This window comes from Bos javanicus, chromosome 18 (genome assembly GCF_032452875.1).
Source record: "Bos javanicus breed banteng chromosome 18, ARS-OSU_banteng_1.0, whole genome shotgun sequence".
NCBI lineage: Eukaryota > Metazoa > Chordata > Mammalia > Artiodactyla > Bovidae > Bos > Bos javanicus.
Window position 1 is genome coordinate 63,317,293 of NC_083885.1, and position 19,626 is coordinate 63,336,918.

Below are 19,626 nucleotides of genomic sequence, written 5' to 3' on the forward strand. Positions count from 1 at the left end.
GAAAATAATCTGAAAAATAATGTATGCATATTTCTATAACTGAAATTCACCTTGCTGTGCGCCTGAAACATTGTAAGTCAACTACTTCAATAAAATATGTATACGATGAGATTAAAAATAGAATCAGTGAAATAAATAAATTTTAAAATAAAATGAAAGATAATAAAGTCACTCAGTTGTGTCTGACTCTTTGTAACCCTATGGACTGTAGGCTGGCAGGCTCCAATGTTCATTGTATTTTCCAGGCAAGAATACTGGAATGCATTGCCATTTCCTTTTCCAAATAGTGCAGGCCAACTGCAGCATACTCCCTGATGGTCTGTGTACTCACTCACACATTCCAACTCTGCATACGGTGTATTCACATGGAAACCCTGAGCTGCCGAAAAGAGTCTCAGCCCAGATGGTGAGTTTGTGAAAGGTCCCTGGAAGGAAGTCAGAGGCTGAGTCCAAGGACTTCCTCACCCGTCACTCCCCAGCTCAGCTCAGGAGCCCTTCCAGGTTTCACCAGCATCACTCTAGAATCCCAGTGCCCTGACCTTGCCCTCCACCAAGTTCCTGGGACTCAAGTGAGATATGGGTCCCAGGAGACACGGGAGAACACACCTGCATGGTTCAGGGTCCCTTGGCCCAGATTCAGCCCTGGAAGTGAGAGATTTGCCACCAAAAGCTTGGGCTGATTCTCTTAAATAAGGATCCCTGGCCCCTCCAGCTGCCCGAGCCCTGTGGTTCCCATGAACTGGGGGCAGGGTGGGTGTCCCGTGCCCTCCTGTGGTCCCCTCCCTGCCCTGCACATCTGGCCAAGGAGGAGAAGCTCAGAGAGGATGGAAGGCATGTCTGCAGCTCTGAGCACCCAGCTGCTCCTGTCCCTGCCCTGTACAGATGAGGAGACCATGGGGCCCTAGAGGACAAACAGGATGTGGTTCCTGGGGGCCTGCTGCCACCCCTTGGGGTTCCCACAGCCGTGGACTCACAGCAGGGGGTGGCCCCTCCGTGGAACCAGCGCCAATGTCTCCAGGCAGGGCTCAGGAGACATCTCAGCCCAGACCTGAGGTCTCAGGTCTTTCTCTTTCTGCCCAGTCTGACCGCCTGCTCTAGAGGGTGGGACCCAGCGTCTCGTCCTGAGTCAGCGTGGACAGTCTGGCTCCAACTAGGACTCATAAGTTTATTTTCCTAGTCCCCTCCAGAAGTGGAATTTACTTCTCGTCTTCGGTCAGTTCATAAATTATTTTTTTTTTTTTTGGAAATTTTATTTTATTTCATTCTTTTTTTCCCACTTACTTAGATTTTATTTGATTTTTTTCCACACTGTTTCATCGTCTTCTGGACATAGATATGTGAATATCGTGTTAGATTTATAATTAGGTATTTCATTTTTTGTTGCTATTGTAAATGGTGTTTTTTAAAATTTCAGTTGTAAATACCTGGAACAAACACAATATTTTTTTTTCAACTTTACAATATTGTATTGGTTTTGCCATACATCAGCATGAATCCGCCACGGGTATACACATGTTCCCCATCCTGAACCCCCCTCTCATACCTCCCTCCCCATACCATCCCTCTGGGTCATCCCAGTGCACCAGCCCCAAGCATCCTGTATCATGCATCAAATCTGGACTGGCAATTTGTTTCTTATATGATATTATACATGTTTCAATGCCATTCTCCCAAATCATCCCACCCTCGCCCTCTGCCACAGAGTCCAAAAGACCGTTCTATACATCTGTGTCTCTTTTGCTGTCTCACATAGAGGGTTATTGTTACCATCTTTCTAAATTCCATATATATGCGTTAGTATACTGTATTGGTGTTTTTCTTTTTGACTTACTTCACTCTGTATAAGAGGTTCCAGTGTCATCCATCTCATTAGAACTGATTCAAATGTATTCTTTTTAATGTCTGAATAATACTACATTGTGTATATGTACCACAGTTTTCTTATCCATTCGTCTGCTGATGGACATCTAGGTTGCTTCAATGTCCTGGCTTTTATAAACAGTGCTGTGATGAACATTTGGGTACACGTGTCTCTTTCAATTTTGGTTTCCTCAGTGTGTATTCCCAGCAGTGGGATTGCTGGGTCGTATGGCATTTCTATTTCCAGTTTTTTAAGGAATCTCCACACTGTTCTGCATAGTGGCTGTACTAGCTTGCATTCCCACCAACAGTGTAAGAGGGTTCCCTTTTCTCCACACACTCTCCAGCAGTTATTGCTTGTAGACTTTTGGATAGCAGCCATTCTGATATGGAATTTACTTCTCATCTTCGGTCAGTTCATAAATTACTGCACCTACTGTGTACCAGGCATTGGTGCCACACAGCAGAAATACACCCATGACCCAGGTAAACCCATCTTCTATAGTTGGTTGAAGAATTCAGATTCTGCAGAATGGGGCATCAAATACTACCATTGAAAGATTTTTTTAAAAGAAGATATATGAGAATAACAGGGGTTCAGGTCTACACTGTGAACATTCAGAAAAATGAAGATCATGACATTTGGTCCCCTCACCTAAAGGCAAGAAAGAAAACAATGGATAATTAGGGGAAAATGGAAACAGTGACAGTAGCAACACAGGAGCCCCAGACTATCTTCACTTTAAGTGATCCTGACATTTCTTGGTAAAAGAGTTCTTGGGCAGTTTAGTTCTAAGCCAGGAGAGACATCACACACAGAGAGCTCAATGAGCAGCTAAGCCTCCTTGGAGCTTGATTTTCACCCCATTTGCCACTTAGTTCACACTGGGGTCCTCATGGTGTTATCCTGTTCAGCCCTCCACTTGGTTAAACCAACCCACATTCTGTCAACAGGTGATAACTTAAAAGGCCCAAGATTCTCAAATCCTTGGCTTTGGTGAAAAGAAGCAAAAAAGACAAAACATGCAAATATCGATGGATTAACACAACATGTGCAAAGCCTCGCTGGGGCAAGTGTTCTCTCTGTGACCCTCAGTGATCTGGAGTGGAATATCCAGTAGAATACTCTGTGATGACAGGACTTTTTAAACATCTGCTCTGTCTAGCACCATGGCACCTGGCCACATGATGCTCCTGAGCACTTGAAATGTGGTGGGTGTGACTGAAGAACTGAATGCTTTACTTCCTATACGTGTACAGTCATTGTCTGTATCACACGGCTGGGTAAGTACTTTATTGGCCAGTGCAGATCCAGACTGAGGGGGATGTTGTTGTCCTGTTTGTATCCTTGAAACCCCAGCATCCTCAGTGCACATGGCTGTGAAAAGGTTGAGGGACCTTCCCCGATGGCTCTGGGGTAAAGAATCTGCCTGTCAGTGCAAGAGACATGAGAGACATGGGTTCAATCCCTGGGTCAAGAAGATTCCCTCGAGAAGGGAATGGCAACCCACTCCAGGATTCTTGCCTGGAGAATCCCAGGCACAGAGGAGCCTAGCGAGCTACACAACCTCATGGGTTCGAAAAGAGTTGGACATGACTAAATCGACTTAGCATGCAGACACACAGCCTCATGTGGCAAGTGGCCCCACACTGGATGTCTTAAACAATATATACTTCATCTTTTTATTTGGCCAACTTGCATTGCTTTTGTTATTGTTTCATGGAAAGCATTTTGTTTAAAATATAGCAGTGTGCACATGTCAATCTTAGACTTCCAATCTATCTCTCTCCTCATCCATCCCCTCTATAACTCTAAGTTTGTTCTCTAAGTCTACAAGTCTGTTTCTGTCTTGTAAACAAGTTCATTTTTTAAAATTTTGGCTTTCTTTTATTTTAAACTGAATAATTTGAAGACTTAACTTGCAAATTTTTATGCTTTACTGGAATTTTCGAAAAAGTAGGATGATCATGGTTACCTACCCAGTATGTGCAATTGATTAGAATAACTTCTCCCAAAAGGTTACATAGTTAAAACAGAGTATTAGAACAGCCTGGGGATTACTAAGAGGTGTGGGATTTTTGGAGATGATCCTATAATTGTTTTACTCCACTGTTCTCCTCAGAGCTGTGGGGCTGCTTTGGAGGAGGAGTGCCCACGGAGGAACCCCTTTAAAAAGAGATCTAGCTCTTTATAACACTCTCAAAGGATGTGCTCAAAGGATGGGGCCAAGTCAGGGTCAGCATGGTCTTGGTTTATATCGAATTCCTCATAGATACTGGTCTCAGCGAAGAGCTGCACGAGGCTCAGGAGTGAACACTGTCTCAAAGAGAGTCCTGTGGTTCAAGTGGGTGAATATCACATCCTCTGCTGATGGGTACTGGGAGGATGAAGATGTGAATGATGGAATGAAATGTGACCTTCGAAGGCTGGGGCATTGAGCATTGGAGGGGCTCGGGCTATGGCAAGGGTTTGGGCAGGAGGACTCAGCTTGCCATTCACTGTTCTGTCTTCTTTGGGCTCTCCTTCCATGATGGCAAAATCTGTGAATGGAAGAGAGTCAAGGCTCTTGGGGTGGGGGCTATTCTTCTAGACCTCCATATCTTTGGTGGGTCATCAAAGCCAAAATAAGCAGGGGTGTGCCCCAGGTTGCTGAGTCTGTCTACTCCACTAAATTAAAAAGGAAAAATCCCATATATGAGCCCAGCCACTGACAGATTCTCTCAGGAAACTGTTGAAACCCAAGAAGTCCATCCTACATCTTCTGTTATGGACCATTCTCTAAAGCATATCAGCAGATTCCCAAGATCATCAAGGGGAGAAGAACAGATTGCTGTGGTTGAAGGGAAGAACAGGCCTTGGAATGTTCCTGGTGGCCAAGGGATTAAGAGTCAACCTTCTAGTGCAGAGAGTGTGGGTTCTATCCTGGGTGGGAGAACTGAGATCCCACATGCCTTGAAGCAACTATCCTCAATGCTGCAACAGCTGAGCCCGCGAGCTCTGGAGCCTTGAACTGCACCCCAGCACCGCAGTGAGAATCCCCCATGCTGCAGCTGAGAGCTGATGCAGCTAAGAATAAATTAACACATATTTTCATTAAAAAAAAAAAAAAAACAGGGTTCCATAGTTGTCTGGAAGATATTCATTCAGGGAGTAAAACAATGGAAATCAGTTTTTAACCTACAGAAAATGAAAATGCCATTCTCTGCTATGAACCCACCTCGCATAACTGGGTCAGATGACGCTGTGCTTCCTTCCTTCAAACTTACGTTTTTGCGTAGAACACCAGTGAGAGTTTGGCTCTTCATACTTACTTTATGGGTAACCAGTGACAGACAAGAACAGCGAGGAAGATGTTGGTATAGATGAAGGCTACAGAGAGCCTAAGGAGAAGGTGCAGCTGGCTGGAGTGGCCTTGAGGAAGCCGTGTTTCTGCCAACAATCAAACAGAAGAAGATCTGGTTATTCATTGAATACACCCTGCCCCTGCACACAGGAGTTATTGTATCCTTGTGTCAAAGTGTGTCAGCAGTTTTCAACCTGATTAGTATAGTCTCCACTTCCCAGGAGGTACCAAAGCATCCAGGAGAGATGTTAGCAGTGGATGAACAAAGAGGCCATGGAAGACCAGCAGAGGTCAGAAACCAGGTCCCCCAGGCATTGATGCAGTTTTTCTCTGCTGCCCCATATGACAAGGCATGGTGACTTTGCATGAATCGGGACCACTTTAATCCTCCATATATTTCCCCCTCCATCCACATATACCTGGAATGGAATCCTCAAGAAGACACGACACTTTTATTTCTGTCTGTGGAATGTTTCATTCATAAAACACTAACAGAGGAATAGCACATAATTAAGGTGCTCCCTAAAAATTTCAGCTTGTCCGCTTGCTTCATTCCTTAAGATCTTGGTGGAGGGAGGGGAAGAATCTCCCTTAAGTATGGGGTCAAGTCACTCAGTCTCGCTTTGTTCAATTTAGAAATTCCCAGTTCCAGAGAATGAGGAACTCAATGCCCACTCTGGTTCTAATATAGACCATGGTCTCAAATGCTGGCATGACAGGGATGTTGAGTCCAAAGTCACAGAACTGGGAGGTAGTAGAACCAACAGAACCCCCTATCTTCTAAGAAATTTGCTGAGATAGGAGACCGTTTTGCTTACCTTCTGTGATGTGTGGATCCACGGTTGATGGGCAAGTACTTGTAGTGAATCCTAGAGAAAAAAGCCAGAAGGAGTGAACAGTAACCTTCCTTGCCCCACCAAAGGAGGACTCTTGTTTCTGGAAGGTTGACCTCCTGCATTTCTCTGACTCTGTCATCTCTCAGAGCACTGATGGGGGAGGGGAGAGCTTCTGGTCCCTCACTGCGAATGCATTGAGTAGACCCTCCATCCCGTAGAAGAGATGGTGGAAGGAGGTGGGAAGGATATTCCTGGCGATGAAAGGCAGCTGTAAGCAAGAGACATCCTCTCTGCTCCAGAGGATCAATGCTCCTTAATTGGAAAATCACCTGTATGTCAGAGGTGCTACTGGGAAAACACTAAGAACAAGGGGCCAATGCAATCCTGATCCTCCCGAATGAGCCCAGCCTCTCCTCCTCCTGGGTCTAACCTAACCCTTTTCTTTATTTGCCTGGATAGACAGGACTCTGATGTGGAGCATCCATACAGAAAGTGGAGGAGGGTTGAGATGCTATCTACCATCTCTCTTCCTCTCTGGTTCTCATTGCCTCCGTTTCTCCAGAAGCCCTAAGGTCCCCTGATGCCAGCATGGAGACCTTGACATAGAGCTCAGTGATACAGTAAGATATAGAAAAAGCAAACTGCATTTTGGGCCACCGCACTGTGATTTAGTGTATTGTAAAGCATGGGAGTCTTCATGGGTTCTCCAGGCAAGAATACTGGAATGGGTTGACATTTCCTCCTCCAGGGGACCATGTATTGTCAGGACTCTTCACTATGACCCGTCAGGCTTGGGTGGCCCTGCATGACTGGCTCATAGCTTCACTGAGATATGAAGGCCCTTTCACCACTTCAAGGCTGTGATCCATGTGGAGGAGAGAGTGAAGGACAGAGGAGTCTGTCATGCTGCAGTCCACAGGGTAGCAACATAGCGACTGAACAGGAACAACAAAGCAGGGGTCAGGAAGAGGTTCCTCACCTGTGACAGACAGGAACAGTGGGTCACTGGAGTCTGACCATGAGTAGGGAGAGCAAGTGAAGGAGCCGTAGCACCTGTAGACCCCGCTGTGGGCTGGGGTCCCAGGACCCAGAGGGAACTCTGCCTGGAGGGCTCCTCGGGGGCCCCGCCCCACAGTGAGCAGGCGCCCAAGGTTCTGCCCCTCCCTGAGCAGATGGAACTGGTCAAAGGCGCTCTTGGAGCTGCAGACCAAGGTCATGTTCTCTCCTGACCTCACCACGGGGTCCCCCTGGGCTGAGAGAGAGGGTTTCTTGGACAGACCTGGAAGGAGGATACCTTCATCATAGAGCACAAAGTAATTCTAGTCCTAATATAGGACTAAAGCCCAAAGTGCCATAAGAGAAGCTCTGTAATGAGAAGGCCACCAACCGCCAGGAGAGAAAGCCCCACAGTAAGGGATAGCCAGCACAGTGAAAACTTCAGAAATAACTTTAAAAATGGAGTGTCATTGAAAATCCTTTTAAAAAAAAATAAATAATTTTTTAAATGGATTGTTATTTAATATCCTTTTTTAAAGAAAGAATATATGTATATGAATAACTGAATCACTCTGTTATACAACAGGAATTAACATCTGAATTAAGCTAGACTTCAACAAACGTAATAAGATAAAATAAACTTTAAAAATCAACCAGATATGCCATTCTCTTGAGATAAACAGACTACTAACTAAATAAATAGACTGCTGCTGCTGCTAAGTCACTTCAGTCCTGTCCAACTCTGTGCGACCCCATAGACGGCAGCCCACCAGGCTCCCCTGTCCCTGGGATTCTCCAGGCAAGAACACTGGAGTGGGTTGCCATTTCCTCCTCCAATGCATGAAAGTGAAAAGTGAAATAAACAGACTAAATAAACAGATAAACAGATAAACTAAACAAACAGACTAAATAAACAGATAAACTAAATAAACTAAATAAACAGATTAAATAAACAGACTACTAACCACTGCTGGGGACCATCAAAAACATGGCATTGACCCAGAAGAGATTATGGAGTGAAAATTGCCAGAATCTCATTCGATCTTTGACCACCTCTTTCTTGAGGGCGTGTTCAGCGCTGCCCTGTGCATCCCCAGGGGCTGGAAGGGACTCTTTAGCAGGAATAGTTAGAGGGACCACTCCCCGCCTCTTTGTGCAGAAGGACGCATTAAACCCTGAGGCTGAGCAACGTCAGGGTGTCAACCTTCATCTCGATCACCCAGGGGCTGGACAGCAAGGGCGTGTGATACCACAGTGTGCTGCTGACAGAGGAAGAGAATTATGACATGAAAGCAGGAAACCAACCCCTTAACCAACCATCGTTGGCTGCCTGAGCAGGGAATTGCCCAGGTTCCTGCTCTGGTACATTTTTCTCCATTGGTCGTTCTTTCATGTTCTTGCTCCTTCACTCTGTCACCGGCTGTGTCTTCTCCTTAGTACACAGCAGGGACTCTGTTCTCTTTTCCCTTCTGTGTTCACACCTCCTCTCTCTGGTTTGTTCCCTCTCCCGAGTTGTGTGCATCTCTGCATGCCTGTCATTCTCTCCCAGTACTGATGCTGGACTGAACACCAGACCTTCTGTGACACAGAGAGCAGAAGGGACGTATGGCCACACTCACCTGTTATGACGATGTCCACAGGTTCGCTGGGGGCTGACCACTCATAGGGGGAGAGTCTGAGAGAGCTGTAGCATCTGTAGGTGCCCGCACTTGCCAAAGTCATGGGGCCAATGACGGAGTCAGCTGGGACATCCCACCAGTGAGCATCTCTCCACATCTCTGGAATAGCCTTGTGCTGTTTTCTTGGTGCAGGATAAACTTGTCAAACAACACAAGTGAGTGACAGCGGAGGGTCACATTCTCTCCCCCTGCACAAGGGGCCCTGGGTGGGCTGAGATGGAGGGTTTTGTGAACACACCTAGGAGCAAAGAGGTTGTGAGCTTCAGTGAGTCAACCCAACTTAGCCCTTCCCCTGACATCTGAAGATGTAAAACTCCTCCCTATTTTCCAGCGGAGACAATTACCCTTCCTGTGTGTTTTGTTGTATTCTCTTTAGCCTTGTTCTCAGGCTCTGGCTCACACTTTTCTTTCTGACTCATGTTTCACTTTGCTCAAGACCTCCAGCCTCCTCTGTGCTCATTCTAAGCTCTTTAGCTGTTGGATCCACTCTCGGGTTCATGTGTGCATACTCAGTCACTTCAGTTGGGTCCGACTCTGTGCATCCATGGACTGTAGCCAGCCAGGCTCCTCTGACCATGGGATTCTCCAGTTGAGAATACTGAGTGGGTTGCCATGCTCTCAGCTTAATCCCACCCCTAATATGTGTAGTGTGGGCTGGGGTGGGTCTGAGGATGCATACTCTGGCTCCCTTCACACTCATCTAGAATGTGGATGATGACTGCAGGACGTTGAGGTGGAGGTGGAGAAAAGGGAACATTTCCCCACCTGTGATCCCACCTCATGCCTCTGAAACATTCCTGGGACTCCTCCCTGGGGCTCCAGATCCTTCAAATGGGATTACAGCTCCCTACTGGGTAGCAAGTGCTGTTCAGGGTCATGCCCCATCCTCCCTGCTGGCAGGCAGTGGCAGCATCCTGTCTAACTCATACCTAGGGAGTCTCCTCCTTTCTGCGCTGGGGCACCCCATCCCTCTATTCAACACCCTGAGTTTAAACTCTCAGAGTGGGTTCTCTTTCCCTGGTTCCGTGGTGGCTGGGAATCCTGAGGAAGTCTTGGGCTGCACTGGCAAGTGGACCTAGGGTAGGATTGTCTGCAGGCACGTATGTACCGGGCTGGGCTGGACCTCTCCTACCTGTGACCACAATTTGCAGGGGTTCACTGGGTGCAGACCATAGGCTCCAGAACACATGCCAGGACCTGGCATGTTCTCTGGTCACCAGCTCAAGGGTGAAGTTGTTGAAATAATGTCCCTGGAGCTCAGGCAAACACCTTTCCCCATCTATTTTGAACAGTGTGAATCTCTGAAGTGGAGAATGGGAGTGACACCAAAGAGTCACAGTCTGTCCTAAGGGAACCACGGGGCTTGGTCAGGCAGACAAAGACAGCTTCTCATATCTACCTAGAAGAGAAAGAGACACAGGCTTTGAGAAGAAAATAGGAATGGTCAGCTCTCCCCACTGCCCTCATGGGAGGGCTCTGCCTTTAATTCTTCGAATTCTCCTCCCCTAAAGTGCATCACCCTGATGCTCAAGGACACCTGGGGCTTGGGGACAGACAGAGACACAGTAAATTCAGGACAGACATCATGGAAATTCTGAGGACATGGGTTGACAAAATGTTGAAACCTTTCTCTCAACACAAAAAAACGGGATTCCTGGGCGGTCCAGTGGTTAGGACTTGGCACTTTCTCTGCCAAGGGCCCCAGTTGAAACCCTGATCAGGGAACTAAGATCCTGGAAGTTGCACAATGAAGACAAAATAAAACGCCACAGAAAAATTGATGCATGGACAAGAAGCGAAACGACTTCCCTGTTGCATTTGTTGTAGCTCAAAATGGTAAAGAATCTTCCTGCAAGGCAGGAGACCAGGGTTCAGTCCCTCAGTTGGCAAGATCCCCTGGACAAGGAAATGGCAACTACCTCCATATTCTTGGCTGGAGAATCCCATGGACAGAGGAGCCTGGTGAGCTATAGTCTGTGGGGTCAAAAGGAGTCAGACACGACCGACTAACACTAACACAACTAAGCAGTGAAAAAGCCACTTGACTGAAAAGAAGGAAGTAAACCTTGAACCTCGCTCCTTTGTTAGCTAACCTACAATCACACATCAAATATGTGAAAAGGTCCAGGTGGCCCTGCCTGATGACCAGACCCTTCGCTGGGGTCAGGTCTAGCGGGTGGTCCTGCAGATCCTGTTGTTAAGGGCCAGTTGGAGATGCCAGGAGCCAGCTTGTAGGGGAGGGTCTGTGGGCTGCAGTCTCTTGCTCCCCTCTCATGAGAGAAATGGCACTCAGTAGGCCTACCTCCAGCTCCCAGACTTCACACTGTCCCTTCAGGTCCAAGTCCAAACCTGGGCTAACCTCTGGGGAGAGTGAAGATGAGTATCGAGGCCAATAGGAGGACCTGGGATCCACAGGGCACACGGCTCTCACTGTACTGACAGGGGTCTCACGCCAGCCCCCAGGGTCATCTGCATCAGCTCCAACTGCTCTGCTCAACAGAGAAATAAGGGATGGGAGGGCTCACCCACAGCTGCCCAGATCCTCAGACTCACACAGAATCCTAGAAGGATAAGCATGTCAGAGATGGCTTGTCCTGATGGACCCCATGCTCTTTGCACCCTCACGCAGGGAACCTGGTCAGTGATGCAAGGACTCCCCGATTTCCACCATAACCCTCTCCAACCATGTCTTTCTGGACTCACTGAGACTCAGGAGGCTGAGGAGTGTGGGGCACATGGCTCTGCTTCTGTGAGACAGGAGGCAGAACTGAGCAAAGCTGACAGAGTCACAGGATGCGGAAGGCGGGCGGTGCTATTGGTACAGTCAGCCTGGGTCATGTCACGTGGGATGATGGCCAGCCTCTTCTCATGCCAGGCATGGAAATCTGACCTGAACCACATCGCTGAGCACGCCTCATGACCCAAGCATGACATTTATTTCCCTAAACACTGTAAACCTTAGAGATTCGAACAGGTCTTGCTGCCTTTAGGAAGTAGAAACGGTGCTTCAGTGTATACCATGCAGGATGCTTTTCCCAAGCTCATGATAAATCTCATTAACCTTAATTCTTTAAAGAAGAGAAATCACATGTTCCCACCTCATACGTTAGGCTCAGTGCAGATTGCCAATTAAAGACTCATTAATAGATACTTTTATTCTGCATTCTTATGGAGGACTAGACATGCATATTATGGCTCTTGGAAAATATTAAAAAATTCTACATTGATTAAAAAATTAACTCTGTTAGTTTCAGATGTACAACAAAGTGATTCAGTTATACATATACATGCATCTATTGCTTTTCAAATTCTTTTGCCACTTAGGTAGTTACAGAATATGAAGTATTCTCTGTTTTATACAGCTTGTCATCCGTTTTTAGTATAGGCGTGTATATATGTGAGTCCCAAACTTCCAATCTAACCTGCTCCTGATACTATCCCTCCTGGTAGCCATAAATTCATTGTCTGTGAGTCTGTTTTGTAAATAAGTTCATTTTTTCAGACGTCACAAGTAAGCAATATCATGTGATATTTTTCTTTCTCTGACTCTTCTTCATCTGAAATTATTTCGTGACTGTGAGTGGAAACTTTGCACACAGACACTCTCTTTGTCTCTCTCTCTTCATCCCTTTCCAATCCAAGGACCACACATGTACACAAAGATAATGTGTGTAAAGATGACTGTCGTGTTTTTTAGGGAGGGGGATTTGTTCTGCCTGAAAAGGTGGACCACATTGCTTACTAGATACTCAAATGAACAGAAAAATGTCAAGTAGAGACTTCCAAGCTCCAGAATGCTTGAGTGAGGGGCGTGTCCACATCAATCAACTCCAAACTGGGGCAAAATGGCCCAGCTGTTTCAGGACTCCAAGGGCAGACATACACCCAGTTCAGTGGTTGTTCATAGACAGGAAATAACCTCAGTAAGGGCAGAGATTCCACACGGTTTTCCTGGGGGTGGGGGTCGTTAACATTAGTGATGCTCCCTAAGTAATAAATCTGGTCGCCTTCTGATCATATTGTGTCTAGTGGGAGTAACAGTACAGTCTCCCTTCTTAAAATTTCCTCTTGTTTACTTAATATCATGTTTCAGAATTGATCTGTATTCTTTGTCATTTCAGTTTGTGCATTTTTACTGCCATGTAATGTTTCATTGCAGACATATAAACCACAATTTTTTAAAAATTAAAAAAATTTATTGAAGTATAATTCATTTGTGCTGTACAGCAAATTGATTCAGGTTGACATGTATATTCTTTTTCATTATGGTTTATGGCAAGATACTGAATAGAATTCCCTGTGCCATACTGTAGGACCTCATTCTTTATCCATTCTATGTATAAATAGATTTCATCTGCTAAACCCAAGCACCAAGTCCTTCCCTCCTTGGCAACCACAAGCCTGTTCTCTATGTCTGTGAGTTTGTTCTTTTTTCATTGATATGTTCCTTTTAGATTCCACATATGGGTGATATTACAGAAAATTGTCTTTCTCTTTCTGTCAACTTCACTTAATATGTTAATCTGCAGGTTCATCCCTGCTGCTGCAAATGGCATGATTTCATTTTTTAGATGTCTGAGTGGTATTACATTCTCTGTGTGTATAAGCATATACCACTTCTTTCTCCATTCATCTCTCGATGGACAATTAGGCTGTTCCCATGTTTGGCTACTGTAAGTTAGGCTGCTATGAACATAGGGGTGCATGAATCTTCTCAAGGTATAGTTTTTTTTGAGATATATGCTCGGGACTGGAATTGTTGGATCATATGGAAACTCTGTTTTTACTTTTTTTGAGGAACTTCCACACTGTTTTCTACAGTGGCTGCACCAGTTTCCACTCCCCCAACAGTGTAAGAGTGTTTCCCTCTTCTCCACACCCTCTCCAGCATGTTATTCATCAACTGTCTAATGATGGCCATTCTGATCGCTATGAGGTGGTGCCTCCTTGCAGTATCGATTTGCCTTTCTCTACTAATGAGCAATGCTGAGCATCTTTTCATATGCTTGTTGGTCATCTGCGTATCCCATGCACAGAGGAGCCTAGCGAGCTACACAATGTCATGGGTTCGCAAAGAGTTGGACATGACTGAGTTGACTTAGCACACAGACACGCAGCCTCATGTGGCAAGTGGCACCACACTGGATATCTCAAACAGAATATACTTCCTCTTTCTATTTGGCCAATTTGCATTGCTTTTGTTATTGTTTCATGGGAAGCATTTTGTTTTAAATATAGCAGTGTGCACATGTCACCTTTAATCTTCCAATCTATCTCTCCCCTCATCCTTTCTCTCTGTAACTCGAAGTTTGTTCTCCAAGTCTACAAGTCTGTTTCTGTCTTGTAAACAAGTTCATCCTTGTAAACTATTACTGAACACAGGATTTTTTTTTGAATGGCTTCTTTTATTTTGAACTGAATAATTTGAAGACTCAACTTGCAAATTTTTATGCTTTACTGGAATTTTCAAAAAAGTAGGACGATCATGGTAACCTACCCTGTATATGGGATTGATTCGAATATCTTCCCCCAGAAGGTTAGATAGTTAAAATAGAGTGTTAGAATAGCCAGGGGATTACTAAGAGGTGGTAGGATTTTTGAAGATGATCCTATAATTCCTGGACTCCACTCTTAACTTCAGAGCTGCTGGGCTGCCTTGGAGGAGGAGAAGGAGTGCCCACGGAGCAACCCCTTTAAAAAGTGTTGTAGCTCTTCAATTTATAACACTCTGTGTGCTCAAAGATGGGGCCAGGTCAGGGTCAGCATGATCTTGGTTTACATCGAATTCCTCATAGATACTGGTCTCCGCAAAGAGGTGCATGAGGCTCAATGGAGTGGGATTGAACACTCTCTCAGAGAGAGTCCTGTAGTTAAACTGGACGAATATCACATCCTCTGCTGATGGGTCCTGAGAGGAAGGAGATGTGAATGATGGAATGAAACGTGATCTTCAAAGGCTGGAGCATTGGGCACATTGGAGGGGCTCGGGCTATTGCAAGGGTTTGGGCTGGGAAGATCCACCTCGCCGTTCACTATTCTGTCTTCCTTGGACTCTCCTCCCCTGATGGCAACATCTCTGAATGAAAAAGAGTCAAGGGTTTTGGCGGGGGGAGACGGGGGCGGCGATTCTTCTAGACCTTGATATCTTTGGTGGGGACATCAAAGCCAAAAAAAGCAGGGGCGTACCCCAGGTTGCTGAGTTTGTCTACTCCACTAAATTAAAAAACAAAACAAAAACACAAACATTCCATATATAAGCCCAGCCACTGACGGACTCTCTCAGGAATCTGTGCAAACCCATGGAGCCCATCCTACATCTTCTATTATGGACCATCCTCTAATGCGTATCAGTAGATTCCCAAGATCATAAAGGGGAGAACAGATGGCTGTGGTTGAAAGGAAGAACAGGGCTTGGAATGTCTCTGGTGGCCTAGGGATTAAGGGTCAACTTACGACTTCAGGGAGCATGGGTTCTATCCCTGGTGGGAGAACTGAGGTCTCACATGCCTTGAAGAAACTATCCTCAATCCTGCAACTGCTGATCCCATGATCTCTGGAGACTTGAACTGCACCCAGCACTGCAATGAGGATCCCCCATGCTGCAGCTGAGACCTAATGCAGCTAAGAATAAATTAACACATTTTCATAAAAAGAACAGGGTTCCATAGGTCTCTGGAAGAGATTCATTTAGGGATTACAACAAAGGAAATCATCTTTTAACCTACCAGAAGTGAAAATGCCATTCTCTGCTATAAGCCCACCTCCCCCTGGGTCAGATAGTGCTGTGCTTCCCTCCTTCAGACTTATGATTTTGTGTAGAACATGTGTAACAGTTTGGCTCTTCATACTTACTTTTTGGGTAACCAGTGACAGACAAGAACAGCGAGGAAGATGCTGGTATAGACGAAGGCTATGGAGAGCCTAAGGAGAAGGTGCAACTGGCTGGAGTGGCCTTGAGGAAGCCATGCTTCTGCCAGCAAGCCAAGGGAAGAAGGTCTGGTTATTCATTGCATACACCCTGCCCCTACACACAGGAGTTATTGTATCCTTGTGTCAAAGTGTGTCAGCATCCCTCAATCTGATCAGTATGGTCTCCACTTCCCAGGAGGTACCAAAGCATCCAGGAGAGATACTAGCAGTGGATGAAGTAAAGAGGACATGCAAGACCAGCAGCAGTCTGAAACCAGGTCCCCCAGGCACCGATGCAGTTTTTCCTCTGCTGCCCCGTATAATAAGGCATGGTGTTTTTGGGTGAATGGAGACCTCTTTAGTCCACAATACATTTCCCCCTCCATCCACATAGACCTGGAATGGAATCCTCAAAAAGACACAACACTTCTATTTCTGAACTGTGGAATGTTTAGTTCATAAAACACTAACAGAGGAATAGCACATATTAAAGGTGCTCCCTAAAATTATCCCCTTGTCCCCCCAATCCTTCCCCAAAGATACTGGTGGAGGGAGGGTAAGCATGGGGTCAGGTCACTCTGTCTCACTGTGTTCAATTTAGAAATTCCCAGTCCCAGAGAATCAGAAACTCAGTGCCCCCTCTGGTTCTAATACAGGCCATGATCTCAAATGCTGACATGACAGGGATGTTGAGGAGCCCAAAGTCACAGAACTGGGAGGTGGTAGAACCAACACTCATACAGGAACCCTCTGTCTTCTAAGAAATTTGCTGAGATAGGAGACCATCTTGCTTACCTTCTGTGGTGTGTGGATCCATGGTTGATGGACAAGTACTTGTAGTGGATCCTAGGGGAAAAAAGCCAGAAGGGGTGAACAAGTAACCTTCCTCATACTTGACTGAAAGTGGACTGCTCTTTCTGGAAGGTTGACCTCCAGTCTGTCCTTGAGTCTGTCATCCGTCAGAGCACTGATGGGGCAGGGGAGGGCATCTGGTACCTCCTGGGGAATGCATTGAGTAGACCCTCCACCCTGGAGAAGAGATGGTGGAAGGAGGCAGGAAAGATATGCCTGGCAATGAAAGACAGCTGTAATCAAGAGACATTCTGTCTGCTCCAGGAATGAGTATCTATGCTCCTTAATTGGAAAATCATTTGTATGTCAGGGGTCCTTCTGGGAAAACATTAAGAGCAAAGGGCTGATGCAATCTCTGATCCTCCCAAATGAGCCCAGCCTCTCCTCCTCCTGGGTCTACCCTGACCCTTTTCTTTATTTGCTTGGATAGAAAGGACTCTGATGTGGAGCATCCATACACGGGGTGGAAGAGGGTTTTGATGCCATCTACCATTTCTCTTCCTCTCTGGTTCTCATCTCCTCTATTTCTCCAGAAGCCCTAAGGTCCCCTGATGCCAGCACGGAGACCTTGAGATAGAGCTCAGTGATACAGTAAGATATTATGGAAAAAGCCAAACAGCCTTTTTGGCCACCACAATGTGATTTAGTGTACTGTAAAAGATGGGACTCTTCATGGGGTTCTGGAGGCAAGAATACTGCAGTGATTTGCCATTTCCTCCTCCAGGGGACCACGTTTTGTCAGAACTCTTGACTATGACCCATCAGGCTCGGGTGGCCCTGCTCAAATGGCTCATGGTTTCATTGAGTTACACAAGCCCCCTCACCACAACAAAGTTGCGATCCTTGAAGGGGAGAATGTGAAGGACAGAGGAGTCTGTCGTGCTGCAGTCCACAGGGTCGTGAAGAGTTAGACACAGCTTAGCCACTGAACAGGAACAACAAAGCATGGGCCAGGAAGAGGTTGCTCACCTGTGACAGGAACAGTGGGTCGCTGGAGTTTGACCATGAGTAGGGAGAGCGAGTGAAGGAGCCGTAGAACCTGTAGACCCCGCTGTGGGCTGGAGTCCCAGGACCCAGGGGGAACTCTGCCTGGAGTGCTCCATGGGGGATCCGCCCTCCAGCCAGCGGGCGCCCAAGGTTCTACCCCTCCCTGAGGAGATGGAACTGGTCAAAGGCGCTCTCGAAGCTGCAGACCAAGGTCACGTTCTCCCATGACCTCACCACGGTCCCCCCTGTGCTGAGAGAGAGGGTTTCTTGGACAGACCTGGAAGGAGGAGAGGCAGTTTCATGAGACAGGCTCTTCCCAAATCCCATGTCCTTCACCCCTGAACTGAGAATTCACACTCGCGGTTCTTCTCAACCCTCTCTCTCTTGCGCTCACTCTCTAATTCTCCCCTATCTCTCTCCTACTTTCTCTCTCTAGGTCTCTGAAATTGCCTCCCTCCTAAATTTTTTCCTTCTTGTATTTTTTTTTTAAAACACTCTGTACTTCTTGGATTGGTTGATTTGATCTGTCTTCTTTCATTCTGAGGTGATCATTCTCTATCTCATCTTTATCTTTCAGCATTATTCATCTGTCTATTCTACTATCTGTCTATATCTCCATTCACAATTCTATCTACCCATCTTATCATCTATCTATATATCCATCCATCGTTCCACCATCTATCTACCTTCCTATGTATCTATCTACCTATTTTATCATACATGTATATATTCATCCATCATTTTATCTACCTATCTATCATCTATTTCCACTTCCATGACTTCCTCTGCTTCTCTATCTCTCTGGGTCTCTTTTGTAATCCCTATCACCCACCCCACATCACCATCTTTCTCGATCTTTGTGCCCACCCCCCTTCCCAGGTCTCTGATTTTTAGGGCTTCTCTGTCCCCTCCCTTCTTTCTCATTAATTCTCTATCCCTTTTTCTACTTACCATTATTTTTTTCATGTTTCTCCCACCGGCCCCAGTCCCTCTGGCTTATTTTCTGTGTGTGTGCACAGCAACTGTGTTTCTGCCTCTGCTTTTCGTTGACTCTGTTTTCTCTCTGATTCCATCTCTGTGGGCTTTGACTGCCATAATCTTACAACGTTTGGTGTGAAGTTGCACGGGAGCCTGAGCATACAGCATGAGAACCCATGAAACACACAACATACAGGATCTGGCGTTTGGCTCCGTCACCAGGGACCTTGGTGTCCTGGGGCACAGTGTGGCTCAACCACCCGGAACGAAGCCACATCTGAGTGAACACAGTATCTGTGCATCACCCGGGGCATGAGGACCAGGGCTCCTGGGGAAACAGCCTGAGACAGATCAACCTGGTCATGAAGTCCTGGGTAGATACATGTGTATCCTTGGGTTCTTTGAGTAGAGAAGAGAGTGTAGAGTTAAAATGGAAACCAGGCTCCTAAACTGTTTCTGGTCTCTGAGCAAAGTCAGGGTGGAAGGGCACCCTCTCTGCTACCTGCCTTTCTGTCTGCGTCTCTCACTTCACTCTTTATCTCCATCTCTATCTCTGAGTTCCTCTGTCTCTGCCCCTGCATCTGTCTTTTCTGTCATAACACGTGGTCTGTACTTGTTTCTCCTCTTTCTTTGTCTCTTGGATGCAACTCTCACCAAGTCGGTTTCTCTCCTTAAAAAGCACCCTTCTCTCATCTCCCATACCACCACCTGGGGCTTCCACATCCTGGTACATCCAGTCTGTATGCCAGCTCTTGACATTCTCACCTGTGATCATCGTGTCCAGAGTGTCACTGAGGGGCTGACCACTCAGAGTGGGAGAGATCGAAAGCACAGAAACATCTGCAGGAAAACCTCCTCATCTCAAGGTCACCTGCTTACCAACCTTAGTTCCACATGCGGTTTCATTTCCCTTGGAATGGGATGTAGCAATCATAGATTTTGGGTTTTAGGATGCGGGCAAGATGGGGCACCATCATTCTGCCCACTGCGGGACCCAATTTCCTCTATTAAATAGCTTTTTATCTAGAATGCCTGGAGCACTTCCTGTCGTTTTGACTGGACCCTGACTCACACTCCCACCGAAAATCTCTGGGGTCCGGGAGACTGGGACAATGGGTGGCCTCTCTGGACAAGAGCTCTCTGACCAGTACCACAATCTCCAGACTACACTGGGTTTTGATCACG

At 46.3% G+C, this 19,626-nt stretch overlaps 1 protein-coding gene across 16 annotated transcripts; it reads right to left on the reverse strand.

Moving 5' to 3' along the window:
- Positions 1 to 1,879: 1,879 nt before the first annotated feature.
- On the reverse strand, positions 1,880 to 19,616 carry KIR2DL4 (killer cell immunoglobulin like receptor, two Ig domains and long cytoplasmic tail 4). Of its 16 annotated transcripts, none has more exons than XR_009731046.1 (8): positions 19,207 to 19,616; positions 17,446 to 17,740; positions 16,420 to 16,470; positions 11,419 to 15,685; positions 9,848 to 10,114; positions 8,656 to 8,953; positions 6,023 to 6,073; positions 1,880 to 5,290 (listed from the first exon to the last, which is right to left on the reverse strand). XR_009731046.1 is itself a non-coding variant. In XM_061389381.1 (6 exons), the coding sequence occupies exons 3-6, from the start codon at positions 8,810 to 8,812 to the stop codon at positions 2,512 to 2,514; spliced, it is 330 nt and encodes a 109-aa protein (XP_061245365.1). In that variant the 5' UTR covers positions 8,813 to 8,953; positions 9,848 to 10,114; positions 11,419 to 12,339; the 3' UTR covers positions 1,880 to 2,511. The 16 variants fall into 16 exon arrangements, 3 of the variants coding, with proteins under 3 accessions (XP_061245365.1, XP_061245363.1, XP_061245364.1); XR_009731041.1 differs by having other exon boundaries at positions 18,415 to 19,616; XR_009731050.1 differs by having other exon boundaries at positions 11,419 to 15,336; positions 15,568 to 15,636; positions 17,446 to 19,616.
- Positions 19,617 to 19,626: the final 10 nt, after the last annotated feature.

What these genes read in the sequence shown, in the direction of transcription:
- KIR2DL4 (XM_061389379.1), bottom strand. Translation starts at nt 8,812, where the DNA reads ATGTGGAGAGATGCTCACTGGTGGGATGTCCCAGCTGACTCCGTCATT. An exon ending in TGTGGACATCGTCATAACAG is followed by an intron (nt 6,074 to 8,655) that starts GTGAGTGTGGCC and finishes TTTTTTCTCTAG; the next exon opens with GATTCACTACAAGTACTTGC. An exon ending in TGTCACTGGTTACCCATAAA is followed by an intron (nt 4,402 to 5,172) that starts GTAAGTATGAAG and finishes TTCCATTCACAG; the next exon opens with ATTTTGCCATCATGGAAGGA.